Source organism: Poecilia reticulata, chromosome 16 (genome assembly GCF_904066995.2).
Source record: "Poecilia reticulata chromosome 16, P_reticulata-male-v2, whole genome shotgun sequence".
Classification (NCBI taxonomy): domain Eukaryota; kingdom Metazoa; phylum Chordata; class Actinopteri; order Cyprinodontiformes; family Poeciliidae; genus Poecilia; species Poecilia reticulata.
Window position 1 is genome coordinate 20,839,435 of NC_088845.1, and position 20,172 is coordinate 20,859,606.

Sequence of the window (20,172 nt, forward strand, 5' to 3'; positions counted from 1 at the left end):
GCTCCCTCACACCACTTTCGGCAGTCGCCTTTTTTCCTTTGTGTGAAGACAAATGCTTTGGGCAATTAGCTGGCAAAAAAATGTACTGATGGCAGCTGTAATAAGTACTGATGGTTACTACTGAGCTCCCCCATAGCCTCTCCTCTGTAGCTGTCCTCTTAACAATCTTCCTGTCTCTCGATCCATTTCTTATATAAACCTAAAGCGGTGTTTTTATGTTGCTGTGTTGGTTGTGTATGCTGTAACAGCTGCAGATCAGTCTTGGCTGCTCACGCCTGCCAGATTAACAGATCGTTTTGTCATTTCCTTGCCAATTAGCCACAGCCAGATTGTTTTGATAACATGAAGTGATCTCATGCTTGTTTGATTTATTCAGATTTTTCTTGCCTCTCCTCTTTAATCCAAATTCTAGTTGGCAAAACGGGAGGAACGGAGTGCCTTAGAAAAGTTATACCCACAGAACCGTTTCACAAGTTGTCACGTTACAACCACAGACGTAAAAGTAAATTTCACAGAAATTACACAGTATTTAGTGCTGGTTTGGCATCTACAATCTCAATTAAATACACTCAAGTTTGCGACTGGGATGTAATAAAAATGTAGAACTGTTCAAAGAGAAGGAATACTTGACCAAGATTCTATAAAACATTTAGAGATGATTTAGGACTATGTGATTAAGCCCTTTTTTTTATCCCATTTTTTTGTGGCTTCAGGAATGGTTGCTTGCTTAACCCTAATCGGTGGTTTTAGTGTTTATGTGTTTGTTTGTGAAGCTTTGGTGTGTGGTTCAAGTGGTTTGTGGCTTTTTGCAGGCCGTCAATTCAGGGTTTGAGCAGAAGCTGTGAATGTGCAGCGGTACCCAGAGGTTTCCCTGCTGATCCCGACATGCTCACTTGCTTTGGATTTCGCTGAAGCACACAGATCAAAAAGTATCACGATTTATATACACCACTTCACACAAAGAAGATTGCCTGAAAACATGAGAAAAAAGAAAAAAAACGTCAGATTCTGTGTGTGTTTTTGAGACTTCATGGGGTTGACAAATGTTACTCGTTTTAATGGTGTGGAACAATGTGAGAAATGTGCTCGCAGTGCAGCAGCAAGGTGAATCGCTTTTGTTTGAATGTCCAGCTACCGGCGTGTAAGTGTGTGAGGGTGTTTTGGTTTCTGAACTTTAACTCCATATTCACATTTTTACCTTTTTGTTTTGCAGTAAAACATGCAGCAGCTACTCGTCTGCTGTCGTATTTACTAAACTGATCAAACATTAATGCATTGAAGCTCAACTGCCTACCTGTTCTAGCTGCTAAACAGGAGTCAAGTGTTTTCACTAAATTATATCGGCAACATTTGTAGATGGGGTCAATTTGGGAATATCACTAATGTTGTCATTACCTCCGTAATCAGTATCAATTCAAAAAGATTTAATTTGTAATTATTAAAGCATGCCTGATTGTCACAATGCAAAAATAAATCAGTTAGATGGTCCTTCATTTATAACTAAGTTCAACATAATTGAACAATTTTTCATTTTAATCACACAGTGCTAATAAGAACTGACCCGTATAGCAATAGCGTGTGTGCACTGTTGCGTTTGAGTCCCAGGAGCTCGCTGGGCAATAACTGCAGGATGTGGTAGGTCAGACGATGCATTCAAGAGAATACAGCAAATGCTGCTCATTACAAGATAAAAAGGCAAGGAAATAAGTGATTGCAGGAAGAAAAAAAAGAACTACACTAAATGAAACTACAGGTTTCCTTGTTTTGTTGTCTGGGTTATTGATCCGAGTCATTTTAAAGTGCCAATATTTCATTAAACTTATTGCAATGCAAATGCTTGAATGCTCAGTAGGTTTACAGTTAAATATAATCACACAGTAGTTCTATTGCTATCATGTTGGCCTTTGTTAGTACTGTGATCATGTTCCACTTAGCTCTGATCGATGGATGCTGCAGCTTTCCTTTACAGCGACAGACTCTTTTTTTTGTCTCAACAGGACAAATGATAGTTTTAAAATGATGCTTCAACAGAGGTTAGCTGGATTAAGGGACCAGCTGCAATGACTATAGAGGATACACTTTTTTTTTTAAATACTGCAATGGAAACCTACCAAGTCACTGCAGATAACCTAAGGTTTTGGTTATATCGTGACAAAATAACACACACACTCCCTATCAGTTCTTCTTTCATTTTCTTGAAAACATTATGTTTTTTTACGCGATTGCGACTTGTTGACGTGAACCATAGTCAGTCATTGCACAGCAAGGAATTGGCTAGTCTGGTATTCTACTAATCGGCACAACACCTTAGAATAGACTGCAGGATAGAGAGAAAACTGCAGCAGTCTTTCTTTTGCAACAGATTTAAAATTCCAGTTCAACAACAACAAGAATTTCAAGTTGAGTTCAGTCGATGACTGAGTGACTGAACTTTCTCAGTCTATAAATTTATCAGAGACTGATCATTTTTAAAATGTCTTCATCCTGTCATCAAATGAGTCAAACAGGCAGCACCAAGACTTAAAGGAACAGTCTGCCAAATATTATAACTGAATGTCACCTTCCACTAATGATGAGTGTAAAATAAGAATATATTTGATCTTCTATAACACAGACCAATAGGTCCTAACACAGGAACAGAAAATCATGTACCATTATATGATTTAAAGAATTATAGTAATACCAAAATTTATGCTTTTTAAATGTTCAAAAATATGCAACTCCTGTTATTTGCGTATTTTTTTTCAGGCGCTATTAAATTGTTGGTATGCCTCAACAAGCTGTACAGTATGTTTGCGCATTGTGGATGCATGAGTGTAGGTTGCTTTCTGAGTGACCTGACATATAGCTGTGTTTGTCAGTGAGAGGCACACATGATGACCCATCCTGTTTTCTCTGACCCTGTCCTCTCCTGTTTTCCAGAGACACAATGGCGACATTTTAACCGCGGCCTCGGTCAAGCACTTGAGTCATCGGCGCTTTGTGGTGTCCTTCCAGCTAGATAGTGTTCAGCGCTCAGATCAAGACCTGTACCGCTGTGTCACTCAGTCATCCAGGGGCTCCGGGGTGTCCAATTTTGCTGAACTTGTTGTGAAAGGTAAAAAAAAAGAAGAAAATGTCTTCTTTTCTTACTGTTTTGCTTCCAACCAGGATGAAATTTCCAAGTGATATGTTTTTTTTCTGCTCTTGATCGCTTGCCTACAGTGTGAGATAAAGTCTAAATATATATAGCTAATTAAATTGTGCCAAAATGGTTAATCTTGAACTGCATCCCATTGGTATTATGGAGGCAAAAACCGATTCTTGGCATCGGTGCTTCATGAGCTGAAGTTGTCAAACACGCTGCCATCTTGAGCGCTTCAGCTCTCTGACAAAACGCTGCTCACTTGACTTGGACTCCTGCAGACCCTGTCATATCATGAAGCACAGATGGTGACCTCACTCTCATTACTCACCACAGCCCAACAGCCTGACACAACTCTGACAGCATAGTAATGACATGGCAGTGGTTTGATGGCATAACAGACTCCAGCCCTCAGCTAAGTGAAGATGAGAAGGGGAAACAAGGACATCATATATTCCTGTCTTCTTCTCTTGGTTGCTCTAAATTCAGCTGAAAGCTTGCAGGAGAAGAAGCACAGAAGTTGGCATTTGCTCTGATGTCGTTGTTTATCTCTGTTTTGACAAAATAATAATTGCTTTTGTGACATTGACATTATTGTGACCTTGAGCAAAAGTCCCCAGATTTGCAATAAAATAGAATTAATTGTTAAAAATATATATTTTAAAATACATTACTTAGGCTATTGTTAATGTAACACGCTTCTTAAAATTAAATAAACCCACATATGATAACACGATTTCCATTATTTTTGTTATTATAATAATAAAAATGTGTTTTTATTATTATAAAATACCCACACGGCTGTTTTCTGGCAATAATGTTTTTAGGTAAGCATTTCTAAAAGCCTTTTGAATATTAAGTCACAATCGGTGGGTACCGCCTGCTACCTGGCAACCCAAAACAGCTGAAAGGAACTCGAAATAGGCAGAACTGAGCAAAGTGAAATCTCAAAGCTTGAGAAGGATTTTATAACCCATAGGCGTCTCCTGACTTGTTCAGGGAAGGATAATAGGTCTCCTCTAAACACACACTGTCATGTGTGAACTGTTCAAACATAACAGTTCACACGTTATGTGCGAACTGAAATATGTTCAGTCGAAAATATTGGAGCGTTCTTTCAGCCAGCTGACCAGCCGTGTTCAACTACACAACAGGCAGAGAATCCTGTTTTCTGTTTTTGCTCTCCATGTATCTCAGACATCTCATAAGAGGCACTCAAGAACAGTATAATGAAAAAAAATATCTTGCAATTTTGGCTATTTAGTTGAAGCCGAGCGCATCCAGCTCAGCTCAGACTCTCATCACTACCGACAAGCCTGTCGATCCGTTCTGCTGCCACACAGTTTAAATCCCTCTAACTGATGCGAATACATCAATCCATTTCAGTCTTTTCATAACGTGGACGCTATATAAAGAATCTCTTTTCACTAAACTGTTATTAATCTTCCAACCATCGGCTGCTTCTGAAGCAGGAGAAAATCCGCAGAAAAAAAAATTACAACCTTGCAATCCATTCCTTCTTCTTACAAACTTGAGAAGAATCATGATGTGCTTTTTAAGGTTGCTACGATTCCTAACTTTTCAGACGGAAAAATGCCTCAAAAAGTTATGTGAAAGACAGCATAAATTCTCTCCTCCTCTGCAATGCTAAGAGCCTTTAATGAGCTAGGCCTAGTCATTTTAGTAATGCTGAAAATGTGCAGGGATCGTACATGAACTCACTTATTGCCCCACAGCAGACAGCAACTTTTCACATAATTAAAAATAAACAAATTCATCGTTCTCCCTTTCTCTCTGACTGTATTGTACCCCTGCAGTACCTTTGCATTTAATTTAGACTACAGCTGGAGATATGCTGCATTTGCACACCCGGTTTCATAACTCTGAAGGTAGATACGATCTTAATTAAACAGCGCCGGTGAGTTGATTGCGAGAAGCTATAAAACAAACAGAAAATACCTCTCAACTGTGCTCCAAACAAAATTCAAGGGTACGAGATGAGAAGAACTTCCTATTTGCGAACTTGGAAAACTGTCGAAAGCACGAGTGAGCTGTTTAAACTTTAATCACACTGGCCACTGCTTGTGGCCTAAAGATGCCCTTTTAGTTCAGAAGCAGTCGATGTCAAAACAAACAGCTGCAGGCTAAAGGGAACCAGGAGGTGAGCTTCTGGTAATGTGTAAAACACACACTGAGGCGCGCCGTAAAAAACTGAGGCGGCTCTGCAGGAATGATTAGTCACAGCAACAAATCTCACTCTGATCTCTTCTCATGCCTTGTCGACATTTCTTTTCTATTCCCATTCCTCACTCACACGGTGTAATTGATCTGCCTGTAAGTGACATTTGACCGGTGGGCTGTGGTATAAATTCCTGCTTTGGAAATCCTGAGTGACAGTGATGCAGAGTCTCCTGTTTCATCACTGTGAGCAGCTCTGTGGACAGATAGAGAAAAACATAAACGGCGCTTAATCACAGTTAAAGGCTTGTCGCATGCTTTCCATTTAATGTACAGCTGCTCTTTCCCTGTCACTACTTTTTCTGAAGTTCATTCAAGCTCGTGAATGCCTTGCCAATATGAATGACTGATTAACTGTGTAACCAGAATTTGGCCTGCTCACATCCTATAGCCCTTACAGCTCCATCCGAGACATAAAGCTGTAAGATGCTGAAAAATGTGGTTGCAATAATACCGATCGGAAACATTGTTATCCTGAAGTAATTTTTTTTTTCTTAAGATTGTTAAATTTTGCAGCAGTTCTCCTAGTTTAAGTGTTTTTCACCCAAAACAACGAGGCCTAAAGTGGAAAATAAAAAAAATAAACACTGCTTCCCTCTGACAGTACCTCCATCCCCCATCGCGCCGCCTCAGCTGCTGCGCGCCGGCTCCACTTACCTCATCATCCAGCTCAACACTAACTCTATCCTGGGAGATGGCCCCATTATCAGGAAGGAGATTGAGTACCGTGCTAGTCAGTCCCCGTGGTCAGAGGTGCATGGAGTAAACATGGTCACCTATAAACTGTGGCACCTGGATCCGGACACCGAGTACCACATCAGCGTGCTGCTAACTCGACCTGGCGAGGGTGGAACCGGCCCCCCTGGACCTCCGCTTGTCAGCAGAACCAAGTGTGCAGGTGAGCCCTCTAATCTCATTTCAAGTCTGTTTGGCTTATTGCAGCCGCAAGCAAAATCTTATACAACTACTTTGTAAAAAGTTCTCATTATTTTCCTGTGAGTTAATCTCAATTATGTAAAATGTATGTAAGGTATTTTGTTTCTTAAAGGATTATTTTATGTCAGGAGAGACATGGAATGAGGTGAAAACACATCGCTTTATAACCTTTATTTATCTAATCATTTTACAGTTACTTTGTAACTTTACCCACAGGGGTTCATCAGTAAAAAACCCAATAGATTGCTGTAAGCCCAGTGCTACTAATCAAAGTGAACTTTTTGTTTGCTTGATTGTGCATTTATCAAACATCGGAAACCTCAGAAGGAACATCTAATCTGAATAAAGCTGTAGATCATTGTACTTTGTAGCCCTAAACCTTGAAGTGTATTAGAAAGCTTAAGATGATTAGATATTTATTTTTAAACATCACAAGCATCCATCCAAAGTCTCAGAAAAAGAGTTTCATCTGAGGATAATTGAAGTTTAACAAAGATCTAGACCAGTGTTTCTCAACCTTTTTCGGCCCAGCGCCCCCCCAGCCTTTATCCAGGTCCCTCAACGCCCCCCACCAAAAAATTTGTAGGCTACTTTGCACTGACAATTATTTTATTATTAATGTTACTATCATTATTGTAGATGTTTTGAATCGGAACACCGATTATGTTTTCCCGTACACTTCAGCGCCCCTTACGCTCCTTCACCTCGCGCACATAACGGGGTAAATGTAGCGAGTTTTGCCCTAAACGTATCGGCGACTGGAGGAGGGGGGATGGGGGCGGGGGGGGGCGCCGATTTATGATTTCGCATCCACCTGAATAATGTGTAGTTGCGCTCCTGCTCATGACATTTCAACAATATTATTTTACCTTTTATCTGGAAATAGTGTATGTATATTCTTGTCATACAGTCCTCTGTATTAATTATTGCTCGAAAGGTCTTGCCATAACAGTTTATTCCTCCGTATTTACTTTAGTTTCTTAGTTTATTCTTGCATTTTGTTCTTCATTCATTTCCATTTAGTTTCATTTGATTAATATTATCCTCTCTTGGTTTATTGCTATGTCCACTTTAGTTTCTTTCCGGTTGCTAGATTTATATGATCGTTTATTGACCACCAGTAATTTTCACTCATCACCTGCTGCGCCTCCCAGTCGTCATGTGTTTCACATCATGTGTTGATTTTTCACTGTTCAGCGTCGGATTCTCTGTTTTTATGCCATAATTCACATCTAGTTCGTCGCTCCGTTTTATGTCCCACTTGTCCTGTTACAGAGTTTTGCGCAATGTGCGCGGCGTTTTAATTTTTTTTTTTAACTCCCTAAGGTGCAGGGCGGTCGGGAAACATATTGATGGGGAAAAGGCAGACTTTTAAAACAACGGAAACAATTTCGGTATTCTGATTATTGAAATTTAAAAGTGCTGGTATCGTTGTTCCATCAAACCCGTTTCATGTCGGACCACTTACAGCACCGTGTTAACGCTATAAAATGAACGCTCTCTATCGTGGAATCACCCATGGAGGGATTTCTTTATTTAAATTGGTTCATTTTTCAGAGGGATACAAAGTGAAGGTATCGTGATTTTAGTAATTACATGTTTATAAGAGCGATTTTCTGTTGTCCTTCCATGGTAGCGGGCAGTTTTCAAACGGAAATAAAACACTTTTTAAATTGCTGCTTTGACATGATCACAGAACTGCCAAAACATATGTAGCCTACATAAATACCAGACAAAGTGAATCACAGCAGCGTCATCAGCAGGTGTTAGGCTGAACTGATGCGGAGCGGAGCTGTGCCATGAAGCTACAAACACTGAATAGAAGAAGAGCTGCCATCGATACAGTTGCAGCCAAGCATGATTTAATGTTTCACAATACAGTTTTACCAAGTTGCTCAAAGTCTAAACTGGCATTGTTGTGGATTTAAGGTGTAAAGTTTACCTACGACCAAACGCCCCCCCCCCCCAAAGGCATCCCAGCGCCCCCCTTTTGTAAAAATGTCCGCCAGCGCCCCCTGCCGTCCTCTGAACGCCCCCTGGGGGGCGGTACCGCCCACGTTGAGAACCGCTAATCTAGACAAAATCCGGAACTACCGCTGCAGATAAAATGATTTAACTCCCACTGCAAATTAGGCTTATTGGCAAAATATACAAATTAGCAGTCGCTTGCCTTCAACAAATCAAACAATAAACGGCTTCAGTGGATTTATCCGAATCGAACACAAAATGCAACTTTTAGAAACTGTTGCCGTCTCAAAATTATTCAACCACTTTATGACAAACGTGCTTAGGACTTTAGTAGCAAACTTCTAAAGTTACAAAATGCTGCAAATGTGATTTACAGCCAGACATTAGCCTGTGGCAGCATGTATGAGGAATATTCTGGTGATATTTGATGGACACACCGTATTCTTGACCATCTTCTGTAATCAAGCCTTAGTGGGATCTGAGCAATGATTGGGATTATTGTACGGTTTAAAGTTCTCGTGAGCCCTTTACCAGATCCAAGCCCAATTTGAGACTCCATTGATAAACTATCATTGACAACATGGGGGAAAAAAATCTTTGAAATATTAGTTTTATTCAATATTTTACCTTGTGGGGCCATCTGAAGAGATCTGTGGATAACAGATGTCCTCATTTTTAGTAGATGGTTACACATTTTCCAAAAGGTTTTTCTGTGTTCATTCTAACATGTATTTCTTTTACCTTTATTGAGAGATTGCCCAGCCTCAGATTTTTCCATTTGTTTGAAAGTAAAACATCGCAACAAAAACTGCCTAAGGTTATCAGAATTTTATTGCTTAAGAAGCTCAATGAACTTCATATTTGCGTAGACTCATGCACATTAATTATCTTATTAATGGGTCTTCTTTTTTTATGTAATGAAGTTATTCTAATTAAGCTATCCAGCTTGAAATTCTGATGCCCAGTGGCCACATGCTGTAACTTTAGAGACTCTTTCATTATGAGACCAAATCTGCCACAGTAATCTGCTGAAAATTCAATCAGAGAGGAGCAAACTCTGACTCAGTCTCCGCAAAGACTTATCTCAAAAGAAAGGAGACATTTGTTATCACTGAGATTCTCTGAACTCTGGAGCTGTATGAGACTTAGGGTGAGACTTTAATTGCCGCTTGCATGGCAGTGTTGGTTTGAGGGTTATTGGAAAGATAACGCATAGATGATAGCTGTAGCTAGCCTTGAGCGCTCTTTTCTGTGGTATGTACTGAGGAAGACAGACGTGGAAATGATGTCAAATGGATTCATAGGGTGAGAGGTTTTTTTTTTTTTTTTTTTGTATCCGACATCTGAAAACAGGACCAGCGTCAGGAAACAGTGGTTGGCCACAGAGGTTAGCAGCGTCACCACAGAGGAAACGGGCAGCACATACACTGAGGTTAAATCTGCTGCCCAGTTGGTTGCGGAGTTTGTGTGCTTATGTGGCTTTATGACTAATTGTTAAATGGTTTTAATTCAACATTAACATGAGACGGAGTTCACTTGGTTAACCATGTGTGTGAGAAACCTTTTCTGTGTGGGAGTAACAATGCAGGTTTCTAAGAGAAACAGATAAAATGAAGACTGACTGGGTGTATGGAGACATCATGTGGGAGTGAGCAATTAATCTGACTGCGCACAATAACATGTTAACGTTAGCGTGAATCAAATATATTACATCTTGTCTTGGAGTGAGACTCGTTACAAAAATACCGCTGTACTTTTAATTATAGCGTCTTATTAAAAGTGCCTGCTCTTTTCAGATGGCAGCAAAGAATTTAGCACAACAAGCCATCATGTCACGTATGTGCACTCAAACAAGAATTGACTCCACATTTCTCTCAAGGAGACGTTTAAAATATAAATATATAAAGAAAAGGAAATGAAAAATAAGAGTGCATCAAGGTGTAACAAATTTGGTTATATAGTTAGTAAAGATGAAAAAAAAAATCTATTTGCCACATTAGCTTTCCTTCATGTTAAGATTTTCCATTGTTAGTCTACAGTTTTTGTTGGACGTTTTTTTCTCCGTCTTCTCTCATCAATGATTCTTTGTGATTTGTCACTGTGCAGTCGCTATCCTCGCTCAAGCAGAATAACAGTATTCATCACAGCTACATTCATGATAATTTTTTTTTTAAATATATGCACACATAAAGCATGAAAACATTGTTTTGAGGCAGACATACTCAGAGAAGATGTAGGCAGTCATTAGTGCTGCATGAATCTGCAATGTGAGTGTTGTGTAGTCACAGGGGCACAGAAAGGAAAAGCTTTTGTTACCCCAAGGCAGAAGATTCATGTCCTCCATGGTCATCACTCTTTCCCATGCCCAATGGTCTCTCCCTGCCACACACCATCCGTCGCATTTCTTCCGACCCTGCTCCAGCAGAACCTCCCCGGCCTTCTCTCGGATGACATATTAAAGCTACTCTCCAGTCCCGAAAGCCAAAGACACCTCTCATTCATCAGTCTTTGTGCACTCCTTCGCTTCCCGACACACCCATCTCCAGCTGAAGAGTATCAAATAATTCACAAGAGGGGAAAAAAAGGGAAAGAAACGAGTGGGGGAGGGTTGGGGACCTGTGACTGTTGAACAGAAAAGGTGAAAATGAGAGGAAGTGATACAGGACTCGGATGGAGATTACTCTAATAGTTGCTACTATCCGTGTTTGTGAAAGTCGCTAAACTCAGTCGTTAATGATGTATTTACATTTCAACCAGTGTGACATTAGCTTGTTCAGCTGTGTGTGGGATAAGTGATGCTGTTGGGTTTGTAGAGCTGTTCAAGTGGGCATTTAAATGCAGCACAAGATTATTATAGAAGGCATATAGGTGATTTCATTTTTTTTTTTTTTTTTTGCCTTTCACCGTTTATGGTTATTGGTTTTATTTGTACAGTGGATCTAAATGCTGTACTCACTCTGTTATTCAGACAGGTTTTTGACATATGAAAATAAGACGAAGATAAATGCTTTTAAAGTGGTTTCACCTCCACCATAAGTTCATACCTGCCATCAATTCCAGTGAATCTAACAACCTGAAGTGAAGTGCAGCTCTTCTAGTTGGAGTTTTTTCACATGTGTATTTTTTAACTAAAGTCTTAGTTTGCCACACAGGTCACAAAGTATCAAAATTATGTCCTGGAACAATGGCATTAGCCACCAGAGGAGTTAAAACAATTCAGCATAATGAAACAAACACAATGGTACAGAGGAGACACTAATTAGTAACTGGAGAAAATATGTTTTATTAGAAGAAAATGCAAGAAAATGTCAATTTGGAATGGCCTATCTACATTACTCAGCAAACCCTGGTAGCACTTGAAGAACGCTATGATATGTCCACGCAGGCTAACAGAGTGAGTGTGGGGAATGTAGAGTGGGCAAATATTTTCATGTTAAGATGTGCTTTTCTAAAAGTCTGAGTCCTGAAACTGAATTAAACATTGGGTCAGGAAAGTATTAGTTTAAGGTTGTTCACGCTCATGCAACTGGTTCATTGCAGCTCCCACTCAGCCCCCACGACTCTCATTTAACTTGTACAGGAAATATGTTGGAAAAAAAGTTTTTGAATGTCTTGTTATTTCCCAGAAATCTTTACTTTACACGTGCACTGCAGCTGTAAACCTGTGTGAGTGACTGATATTTGTTATCTTCTGTTAGCTTGGTCAAATCATGGTTTGACTTGCATGTTTTGATGGTAGTGGGACACTGTAGATGAAATAATGTAAAGTTTCACATATTTAAACTTCAAAAGCTTGTTTATTTGACTTCCTTGAACTTATAGGAGACATTCACTACACTCCCTCGAACAGCCCTGCAAATCACCTGGTCCGCTGAGCCCCCACTGACCTTACGATCTGCTGCTGAACCACCGGTCATTCCCATTGCTGCTGGCCTGATTAGGTTTACCCACTAGAAAATAGATGTTGGGGTTGCCGTGGCGATTTCAGGGAGGCGATAATTAGCCAGGGAAGAGAAGGGATATTTGAAACCCCCTTTCTGGAAAGTGAATTTCCGCTCTAAAAGCAGAGTCCTACCACCGTGACTAATCACACACCGCCACGATGAATATTTTCTTCTGTCCCAAACGTGTTGGCTAGGTGGGTACACGCAAGCACACGCACACAAACACGCACACGCGCGCACACACACACACACACACACACATGCACACACACACGCACGCACGCATACTCGTGCACAGACTCGAGCTGTCCGGGTGCAGAGACTATAAAACTAATGGCCGTGAATGTGAACACGATCTCCGGCTGGCTCTGATGGCTGTCCAGGTGTGCCTGATGAGCCATCACTGTGATTATCAGCACGCTGCATTAGCACAGCGTGAAACCCCTCAAGTAAATCGCACAGGAGAGGCAAGCATTTGGACTGCAGGTGGTCCCCAAACTATGTTAATGGGCTTCCACCTGCTGTTGGGTCACTGAACCCTTTAGAAAGGCCCTGGCCATAATCTTCTTGAACTGGTAAAAGGAGGCAACACCAGGGTGAAATTAGTTGCACTACGAACAAAAGTACTCAGCTTGTCTTGGCAAGTCATTTATCATTTCATCTATTCCGTGTCTAACCATCAGTCATGATCCAGTACATCCAGTAGTACTATCAGACTGCCACAAAGCCTTTAGTGTGACCATGTATCCAATGCGCCATTGTTTAACTGTAGACAGACGTGTGTATACTCAGAAAAGGTGTTGTGATTATATTTTCGATATGAACCATAATCGCTTCCAGACTCTGTTCTCTAAATACGAAGCATTGTACAGATGGTGAAAGTTGAATGTTAAACGTCATTCATCAGCTCTGCTCATCATGCTGACACAAAACCCACAATTCAACCTTTGGCAGTTTTTAGCTGCCAGTTCAGCCAGTTTGTGTTTCAGTCCTGGTTCAAATATCATACGCGCAACTTATTCTGAGATTTTTCCCTTTTCTGTCTTAGAGGCATTTCAGCAAAAGTTACTGCGCTGGACACATTTATTTGGACCCCTTCCATAAATACTTTTTGTGACTCTATACAATAGGTCATCATATAACCTTCATTTATAGTGATTCAGGTACTTGGAGTTTATAGAAAATTGTATTTTTCACCATTATTCTTTGAACAGTTTCTCTTGATTGTCCACAGCCCTCAGTCAGCTCTGAGGCTTTCTTCTCTTTAGCTCAGCCCACAGGTTTTTTTTTTTTTTAGTAGGATTTAGGTCTAGCAGGGAATGGGAAAAGTTGCCCGGGGCCTTTGAAAGAGAAACAGGCCCACAGTATGATTCATTCTCCACTGTATATAACTGTGGACTTTTTTTTCTGAAAAGCTTGATGTTAGTCTCATTTCCAGTTGAAGCCAGATAATTCAGCAAACTCTACATCTCTCTGTTTGTGATGGTAGGACAGAAAAGATTTCCCAAAAATGGTTTCCCTCTGGATAACATCTAACGGTTCCTATAGACACTTAGTGACCTCAAATTTCAGGGAAATGGGGCACTGCGGTGGTGCAGGGGTAACGTGCATAACCCATATGCAGGCTTAGTGCTCAATGCCACCGTCACTGGTTCAAGTCCCAGCCCGATGACCTTTGGCCCCTTATATTCTCTTTCTTTCACATCCCACTTTACTGACTGACCAGTCTCAAAAGTCGATAAAACATTCAGGGAAACAAAGTCATAAGATAATTTAGAAGGTCATTGAAACTCTGATTAACTTCATGCATTAGTAATACTAAAATATAATAAAATGTTTCAATTACTTAGATGTATCTTAAATCTACATAGATACTGCTAATTGAGTCAAAGAGTGTTAAAAACAATAATTATTAGCTTACAAAAAATGAAAGTAATTTAAATTTTTCACAAAATTAAGTCTTTATTTCTCAAAACTATCGGTGAGAGCTGATACTACAGCGGTTAAATGAAATGTACACTCTTCTGACACTCAACTGGTGGATGTGTATCAGTGTCATCGGGGTTGCACAAAACTGTAGGAGGCTCTCGCCATATAGCTGCTTAATTAAATACTCAACATGTGTAAACAGGAGGCCACAGGCTTTTGACTGTGAATCTGTCCCAACAGAGAACACCAACCATCAAGAAACATTATGGACGCGCTTATAGGAATCTAACAACCCAAAATTGACAAATGTGGCCAAGAGGTAACCCTTCCCTGCAGAGCCGTTTACTGCTACAGTGGAATCTCGCCGCGGCACCGAGGGGTTCGAAGTGCGACTGCTGAGCTTTGCATCCACATGTTGCATCGATCCCGATACTCACACCTTCAGACACATTTGGGCAGCTGCAGATCCTCCGCTGCAGGCTGCCACAGAACGAGCGCCTGTGGGACACCGACAAATAAGAGGAGGCAAGGGAGGAAGAGTTGGCACAAACGTCCACTTTGAGAAACCCCATAATGAGCACACTGTGGCCTCTTTGGTAGTGCTTCATCAACTCAGCAGTTAAATGCCTCTCTTTATTTAGCTCTCAAACCGTGCAGACTATCAACTGCACCATTAAGACAATGAACAATGGTGCATTTACATCTTTCAGCGCGTGCAGTGCAGTCTACCACTTTGTGATTACTGTGCCCACTCATTCATCTACCATCACATTAGTCGGGACGAGGTCCAGATCAACGCTCCACTCATATTTTCATCTAGAGCGAGATGCCTGACAGGAAATTAAAAGGGAAAGCTGACGAGTGCCGAGTTCTTCACCGTAGATTGTCGTGAAAACTCAAGTGCTCTGCGTAAAGTAAGAAGTGGATGAGGAAATGGATAATGCTGGTTTTCTCTCTGATGAGAAGAGTGAGGAGATTTTAAAACTAAAAGGTCTGTGATTCAAATGAAACCAGATCTTTATATTTACTGTATATAATGACATAAAGCCTACTGACTGACATTAAATCAGACAACTTTTCCTTTTAGGTCAACTAATATTTCTAAAATGATTTCTGTTTGCTAAATGCCTTAATAATGATTTACACATTATTTGAATCTCTGATCACCTAACTTTTGTTCCATTTGTAGGACAAATTAAATGATTTTCTGCAATTAGTCAAGCTTTAAATTAAGCACTTAGATATTAAAGACCTACAAATTTAAAAGATGATGTACAAAACAGAGAAATGTACATATAATCCAAACTAAAAACATTAAGCAAAATTGGTCAAAACGGCAATTAAAGCCATTTTTCTTTTTTTCGAGTAAGCAGATTATTTATTTTGTTGATTCTGTTATTGCAAAACAAGACTTTGAAATTGATCTACAGTATAGGTTTTTGTGTTCATAATCAGTATTTCAAAGAAAGCTTAATACTGTAAATTTACAATGAAATATTGGTCACACTCTGTTTGCTACACAACACTGTTATGTGTTAAATATGCATCAACAGGCATCTCAACTAAGAAGACTACTTGCTTGATTGACACATGCTTAGCTACAATTATTTGGTCAAATTACTTTTATGCTGTTTGGAATATTTTGCTTGGCTGGCATCGCTGCCTCCCCCAGAAAAAACACCCCCAAAACCTGATGCTGGTGTCACATCACCATCAGCACAGTTAGCTCATTTACCTGTACGCTTAAAGAAATACTTTCTGAACGTTGAAGGATTTGCTTTACGCTTTACATGTTCTATGTAGAGCATTGCATATTTATTTATATTAATTAAAATACTACTTGCTATAAAAAAATTTTGATTTCTAGACAATGTTATAATTCCCTTAATGATTAATAGTTGTCAGTAGAAAATTCTGTATTGGACTAGCATATTTACATTGTCAAAGCGCCCTCTAGTGGACCCATTATGGACAAGAGAAGATCTTTATCTTATAGTGGTCCCATCTTTTATTACAGTATCTAAAGTTATCTGACCGTACAAGGCTTTATCCCATCTGTTCACGAGAAACTAATTTATCTCTAAGTTTGATTATTTTCAAACTTAGCAGTCAATGAAGTCTAGCGGAACGCAACTGAACAATTTCTATATTTGTGTTAATCTTTTTAAACAATATACCATTTTATTATTACAATGAAATAAAGAAAAAAGGCATAAAAATACTCTTCCAGAAGTATTTACTTTAGCACCTGTGCAAACGAGCTGTACAGATTGTTCTTCTGGGGAAGATCATCCAGTGACAGGATGTTGTTCTCAGGCTTGTAAGATTCTGCTATTTTTCTTTAAAAGTAACAATAATCACTTTAATCAAATGCTTCATTATTAGTTTTATGAAATATTAGGACATGTCCCCCCCAAGGAGTTTTTGTCTCTGAGAAGTAACAGCTTCTTCCTCTCCCAGAGACTCATTTCACTGTGGATAATCACTCTCTATTCCCAGCATCAACTAGCATCTTCACAAAGTTTTTTGCTTTTGTACGCGGGGTCGATACATTTTAAACCAAAGCATGTTTTTTTTCTGGAGTGTAGAATCTGCTTCGTTCTTGAACAGTATATAGGTTTGACATTTCAGGCTTAGTTAGATTTTTTTTTCTCAGGCAGTGGAAAATAGAATAGAAGATACTGGTCAAATTCACAACATAAGAAAATAATTCTCTATAGTTATTAGAAATAGCATACTGAAATTAAAAGAAATGTTCAACCGGGTAGGGTAATTTAAAGAAAAAAAAAATAAAATAAGATGTTCATGTATATTTTAATATAAAAAAACAACAAACTATTTATAACAGGTGAAAAAAAACTGCACTCATAACAGCAGAGATGTTATTTGAAGTGAAAACAAAAACAGTGAGAGAGTGAGAACTAAAGATTGTGTCTTTTTTTTTTTTACATTGTATGTAAATATCACGGGGCTGCACAGTGGCGCAGTTGGTAGAGCTGTTGCCTTGCAGCAAGGAGGTTCTGGGTTCGATTCCCGGCCCAGGTCCTTCTGCATGGAGTTTGCATGTTCTCCCTGTGCATGCGTGGGTCCCTAGGTGTGAGTGTGTGAGCATGGTTGTTTGTCCTGTGTTGCCCTGCGACAGACTGGCGACCTGTCCAGGGTGTACACTGCCTCTTGCCCAGAACATTAGCTGGAGATGGGCAACAGCAACCCTCCCGACCCCACCAAGGGACAAGGGTGTAAAGAAAATGGATGGATGGATGGATGTAAACATCACGTTTCAACCGTAGCCCTTGATATGATACATTAGTTCCTATTTTGTGGTGTATTAGCTACAGTCTTTGACTTCCTTGTTCTAGTCTGTGCTGAAGTGAGTTAGGAGAGAATTGAAGACCTTGGCCAGTAACCTCAAGCGCCTCTGATCTCGCCCTTATCTGTATTGTCATTTTCCTGCAACCGTAATCCATTACAGAAAACACCCTATGAAAAGAGGAAAGCCATACGCTACATTATGTAGCATATTGCTCGACAAACAGGCATTGATTGGGTTAGTAACAGCTGTTGATAAAGGCCTCGATTGATAAGAACGGTGTCCTTGGCTCAACTTTGCATCTCTTCAGCTTCAGCCGTTCCCCCAAACACTGGCTGTTCTGTGCCTCTGTGCATAGGAGCTCTCTGTATCTCTCAGTGAGGGCGGCAAGGGGAATATTAAAGACAGATCTCTTGTTCATTTAGTCTGAGTCAGAGAAAGTGCAGTTTAACTCCGCTGTGACTGGAATTAACGTCTAAAAATATACCATGACCCAACAGTAAAAGTGACCAGGAGGAAATGAATGTCCTTGCGTAATGCTGGCAGTTTTGGCACGATGGGGGATTAAACCTCCGGGCAGAGAGTTACAGCTACTGAAGAGTAAACTTACACTGCGGCACAGAGGAGGGAACTGGTGGGCGAACGACAGAAACTCAGCCTGTCCTATTAATTAGCGCAATTGGCGTGAGCTCCTGCTCTGCCATCAGGGATGTGGGTGTGCTGCGCTGGCAGCAAACTGACCTCTGTGTTGTGGCCGGGCAATATGGCAGCACGGATGAGAGAAACTGCTGAGGTGGTCCATAAATATTAGTCAGATTTCTTTTTCTTTTTACACTTTCTGAAAGTTGGTGAGCCTTCAGGACTTTCTTTCCCACTTTCTGTTTCTTCATTACCTTCTTTTATTTCTCTCAGAGCCCATGCGTCCGCTGCGAGGCCTCGTCGCCACAGATATCCAGTCCAGGCAACTGTCCCTGCAGTGGGAGAATCTGGCGTTCAACCTGACACGCTGCCATACCTACTCAGTGTCCTTGTGCTACCGCTACACAATGGCAGGAGGCGGCGGAGGCCACAACACCACTATACGCGAATGCCTGGCAGTGGAGCACAATGCCTCCCGCTTCACACTTCGTGATCTGCCGCCGTACCATGGCGTTCACGTACGTCTGTCGCTGGCAAACCCGGAGGGGAAGAAGGAGAGCAGAGAGGTCAGCTTTCAGACTGAGGAGGACAGTAAGTATCTGATGGAGGTTAAGCTGCACTTATTAGGACACAATCTGAAAACTGGAAGCAACGAAATGACATTTCGGGAAGCGATTGAACAAGTTTAGGGTTTCAAATTTATTGGTATGCTTTACGCTTAACGTTTCAGTCTGTTTAACTGCATTATTTTTGAAAGCTGGTTTTGATTGCAGATACATGGCTGCATATGTTGAACTCTATAATTTCTTTATAGTTCATACACGGGCAATTAGAGGTCATATGTTGTATGGTCTCTAATTAATTTGCCATTATATGTACATATTCATTTATATTATGCGCACAATAAACACCATTACTTATATGTGATGGTACAGTTCAGGTTAAAAAGGTTTTTCTACTTAAACATAGTTAAACTGATCATGTATTTGTTACCTGCAAGTCTCTTTAGCATCTTAAATTAGTGTCTCTAGTGTTTTATATTGTATTTAGGGAATGTGTGTGTGCATGTGTGCGTGTGCGTGCGCATGCGTGTGTCCGTCTTAATTTACAATTTTTGCAGAAAGTAAATATTTATTGTTAATAAAATGTATGTTTAACATGCAGTTTACTGTGGTAGGAAGTAGTTTTGCTATTGGTTTATCTGCTAATAAATTATTTTGCAGCACTTATGTAGAAGTTCGAATTGCCACAACCTGTCATTTAGTCATTTTGAAAGCCAGATGTTAACAGACTTAGTCTTTAGTGAAGTATTTGTTACATGAAGAATAAGAATCTATTTCTTTAAATGTTATCACAGGAAATGTTAAAGTGGAGAATTTCCAGCACTGAAATATTTGACTTTAGGGGTGTGTGAAGTCCTTAAGAAGCTCTTTTAAAGTATATCTCTGTGAATATAAATCTGTTGTGAAACAGCTCCATACTGTATGTCAGCCGGTTTCATTTAGGGTGAATTTAACATAAAGCGGTTTTGTACAGTGGAGTTGTTATGCATGTGTCTGATCTGAGCGACCCTGAATAAGTGTCACAAAAGACGTTTTATTTTCAGACTGAGATGTAAAGGAGAAAACGAGGACAATCTTGAGAAAGAATTTCATGCCTCTTATCTTCTATCTGCAGTGGCATATCGTCTGCATGGTGGTGGAGAGAAAAATCAATTCTCCCATGAAAAAAAAAATCTAAACAAACAAGATTTCTTACAATGAGATAAAGACACAGACAGCGATCCACATGCAATTTTAAAGCAAGTGTTTTTTTTTTTGTATTTTTAGCTGTTAGGATAACGATATCTATATATATTTTAATACAGAGCATGCCAATTATGAGAGCTTTTTGCCAAAGTCTTAGTAAGCAACTTTTATCTGAATTCAAAGAGACAGCTCAGCTGTTTTGCTCTTGCTTTAGCCTCAGGCCTGAATCTAGCAGTGCTCCTCTGTACACAGACTATGAAGACACGGCCTGCAACTGTACAACCCAGAAAATGGCTCCCACTTAAATATTCAATCATTTACATTCATGTCAAAATC

At 40.0% G+C, this 20,172-nt stretch overlaps 1 protein-coding gene across 4 annotated transcripts in view; it reads left to right on the forward strand.

Moving 5' to 3' along the window:
- Nucleotides 1-20,172, forward strand: part of ptprub (protein tyrosine phosphatase receptor type Ub) — a 228,206-nt gene that overhangs the window by 140,394 nt on the left and 67,640 nt on the right. For all 4 annotated transcript variants that reach the window (XM_008432338.3, XM_008432340.3, XM_008432339.3 and 1 more), the window contains exons 6-8: nucleotides 2,923-3,097; nucleotides 5,967-6,260; nucleotides 18,362-18,679. In XM_008432338.3, coding sequence (XP_008430560.1) covers nucleotides 2,923-3,097; nucleotides 5,967-6,260; nucleotides 18,362-18,679 — 787 coding nt within the window. The remainder of the gene's footprint in view (nucleotides 1-2,922; nucleotides 3,098-5,966; nucleotides 6,261-18,361; nucleotides 18,680-20,172) is intronic.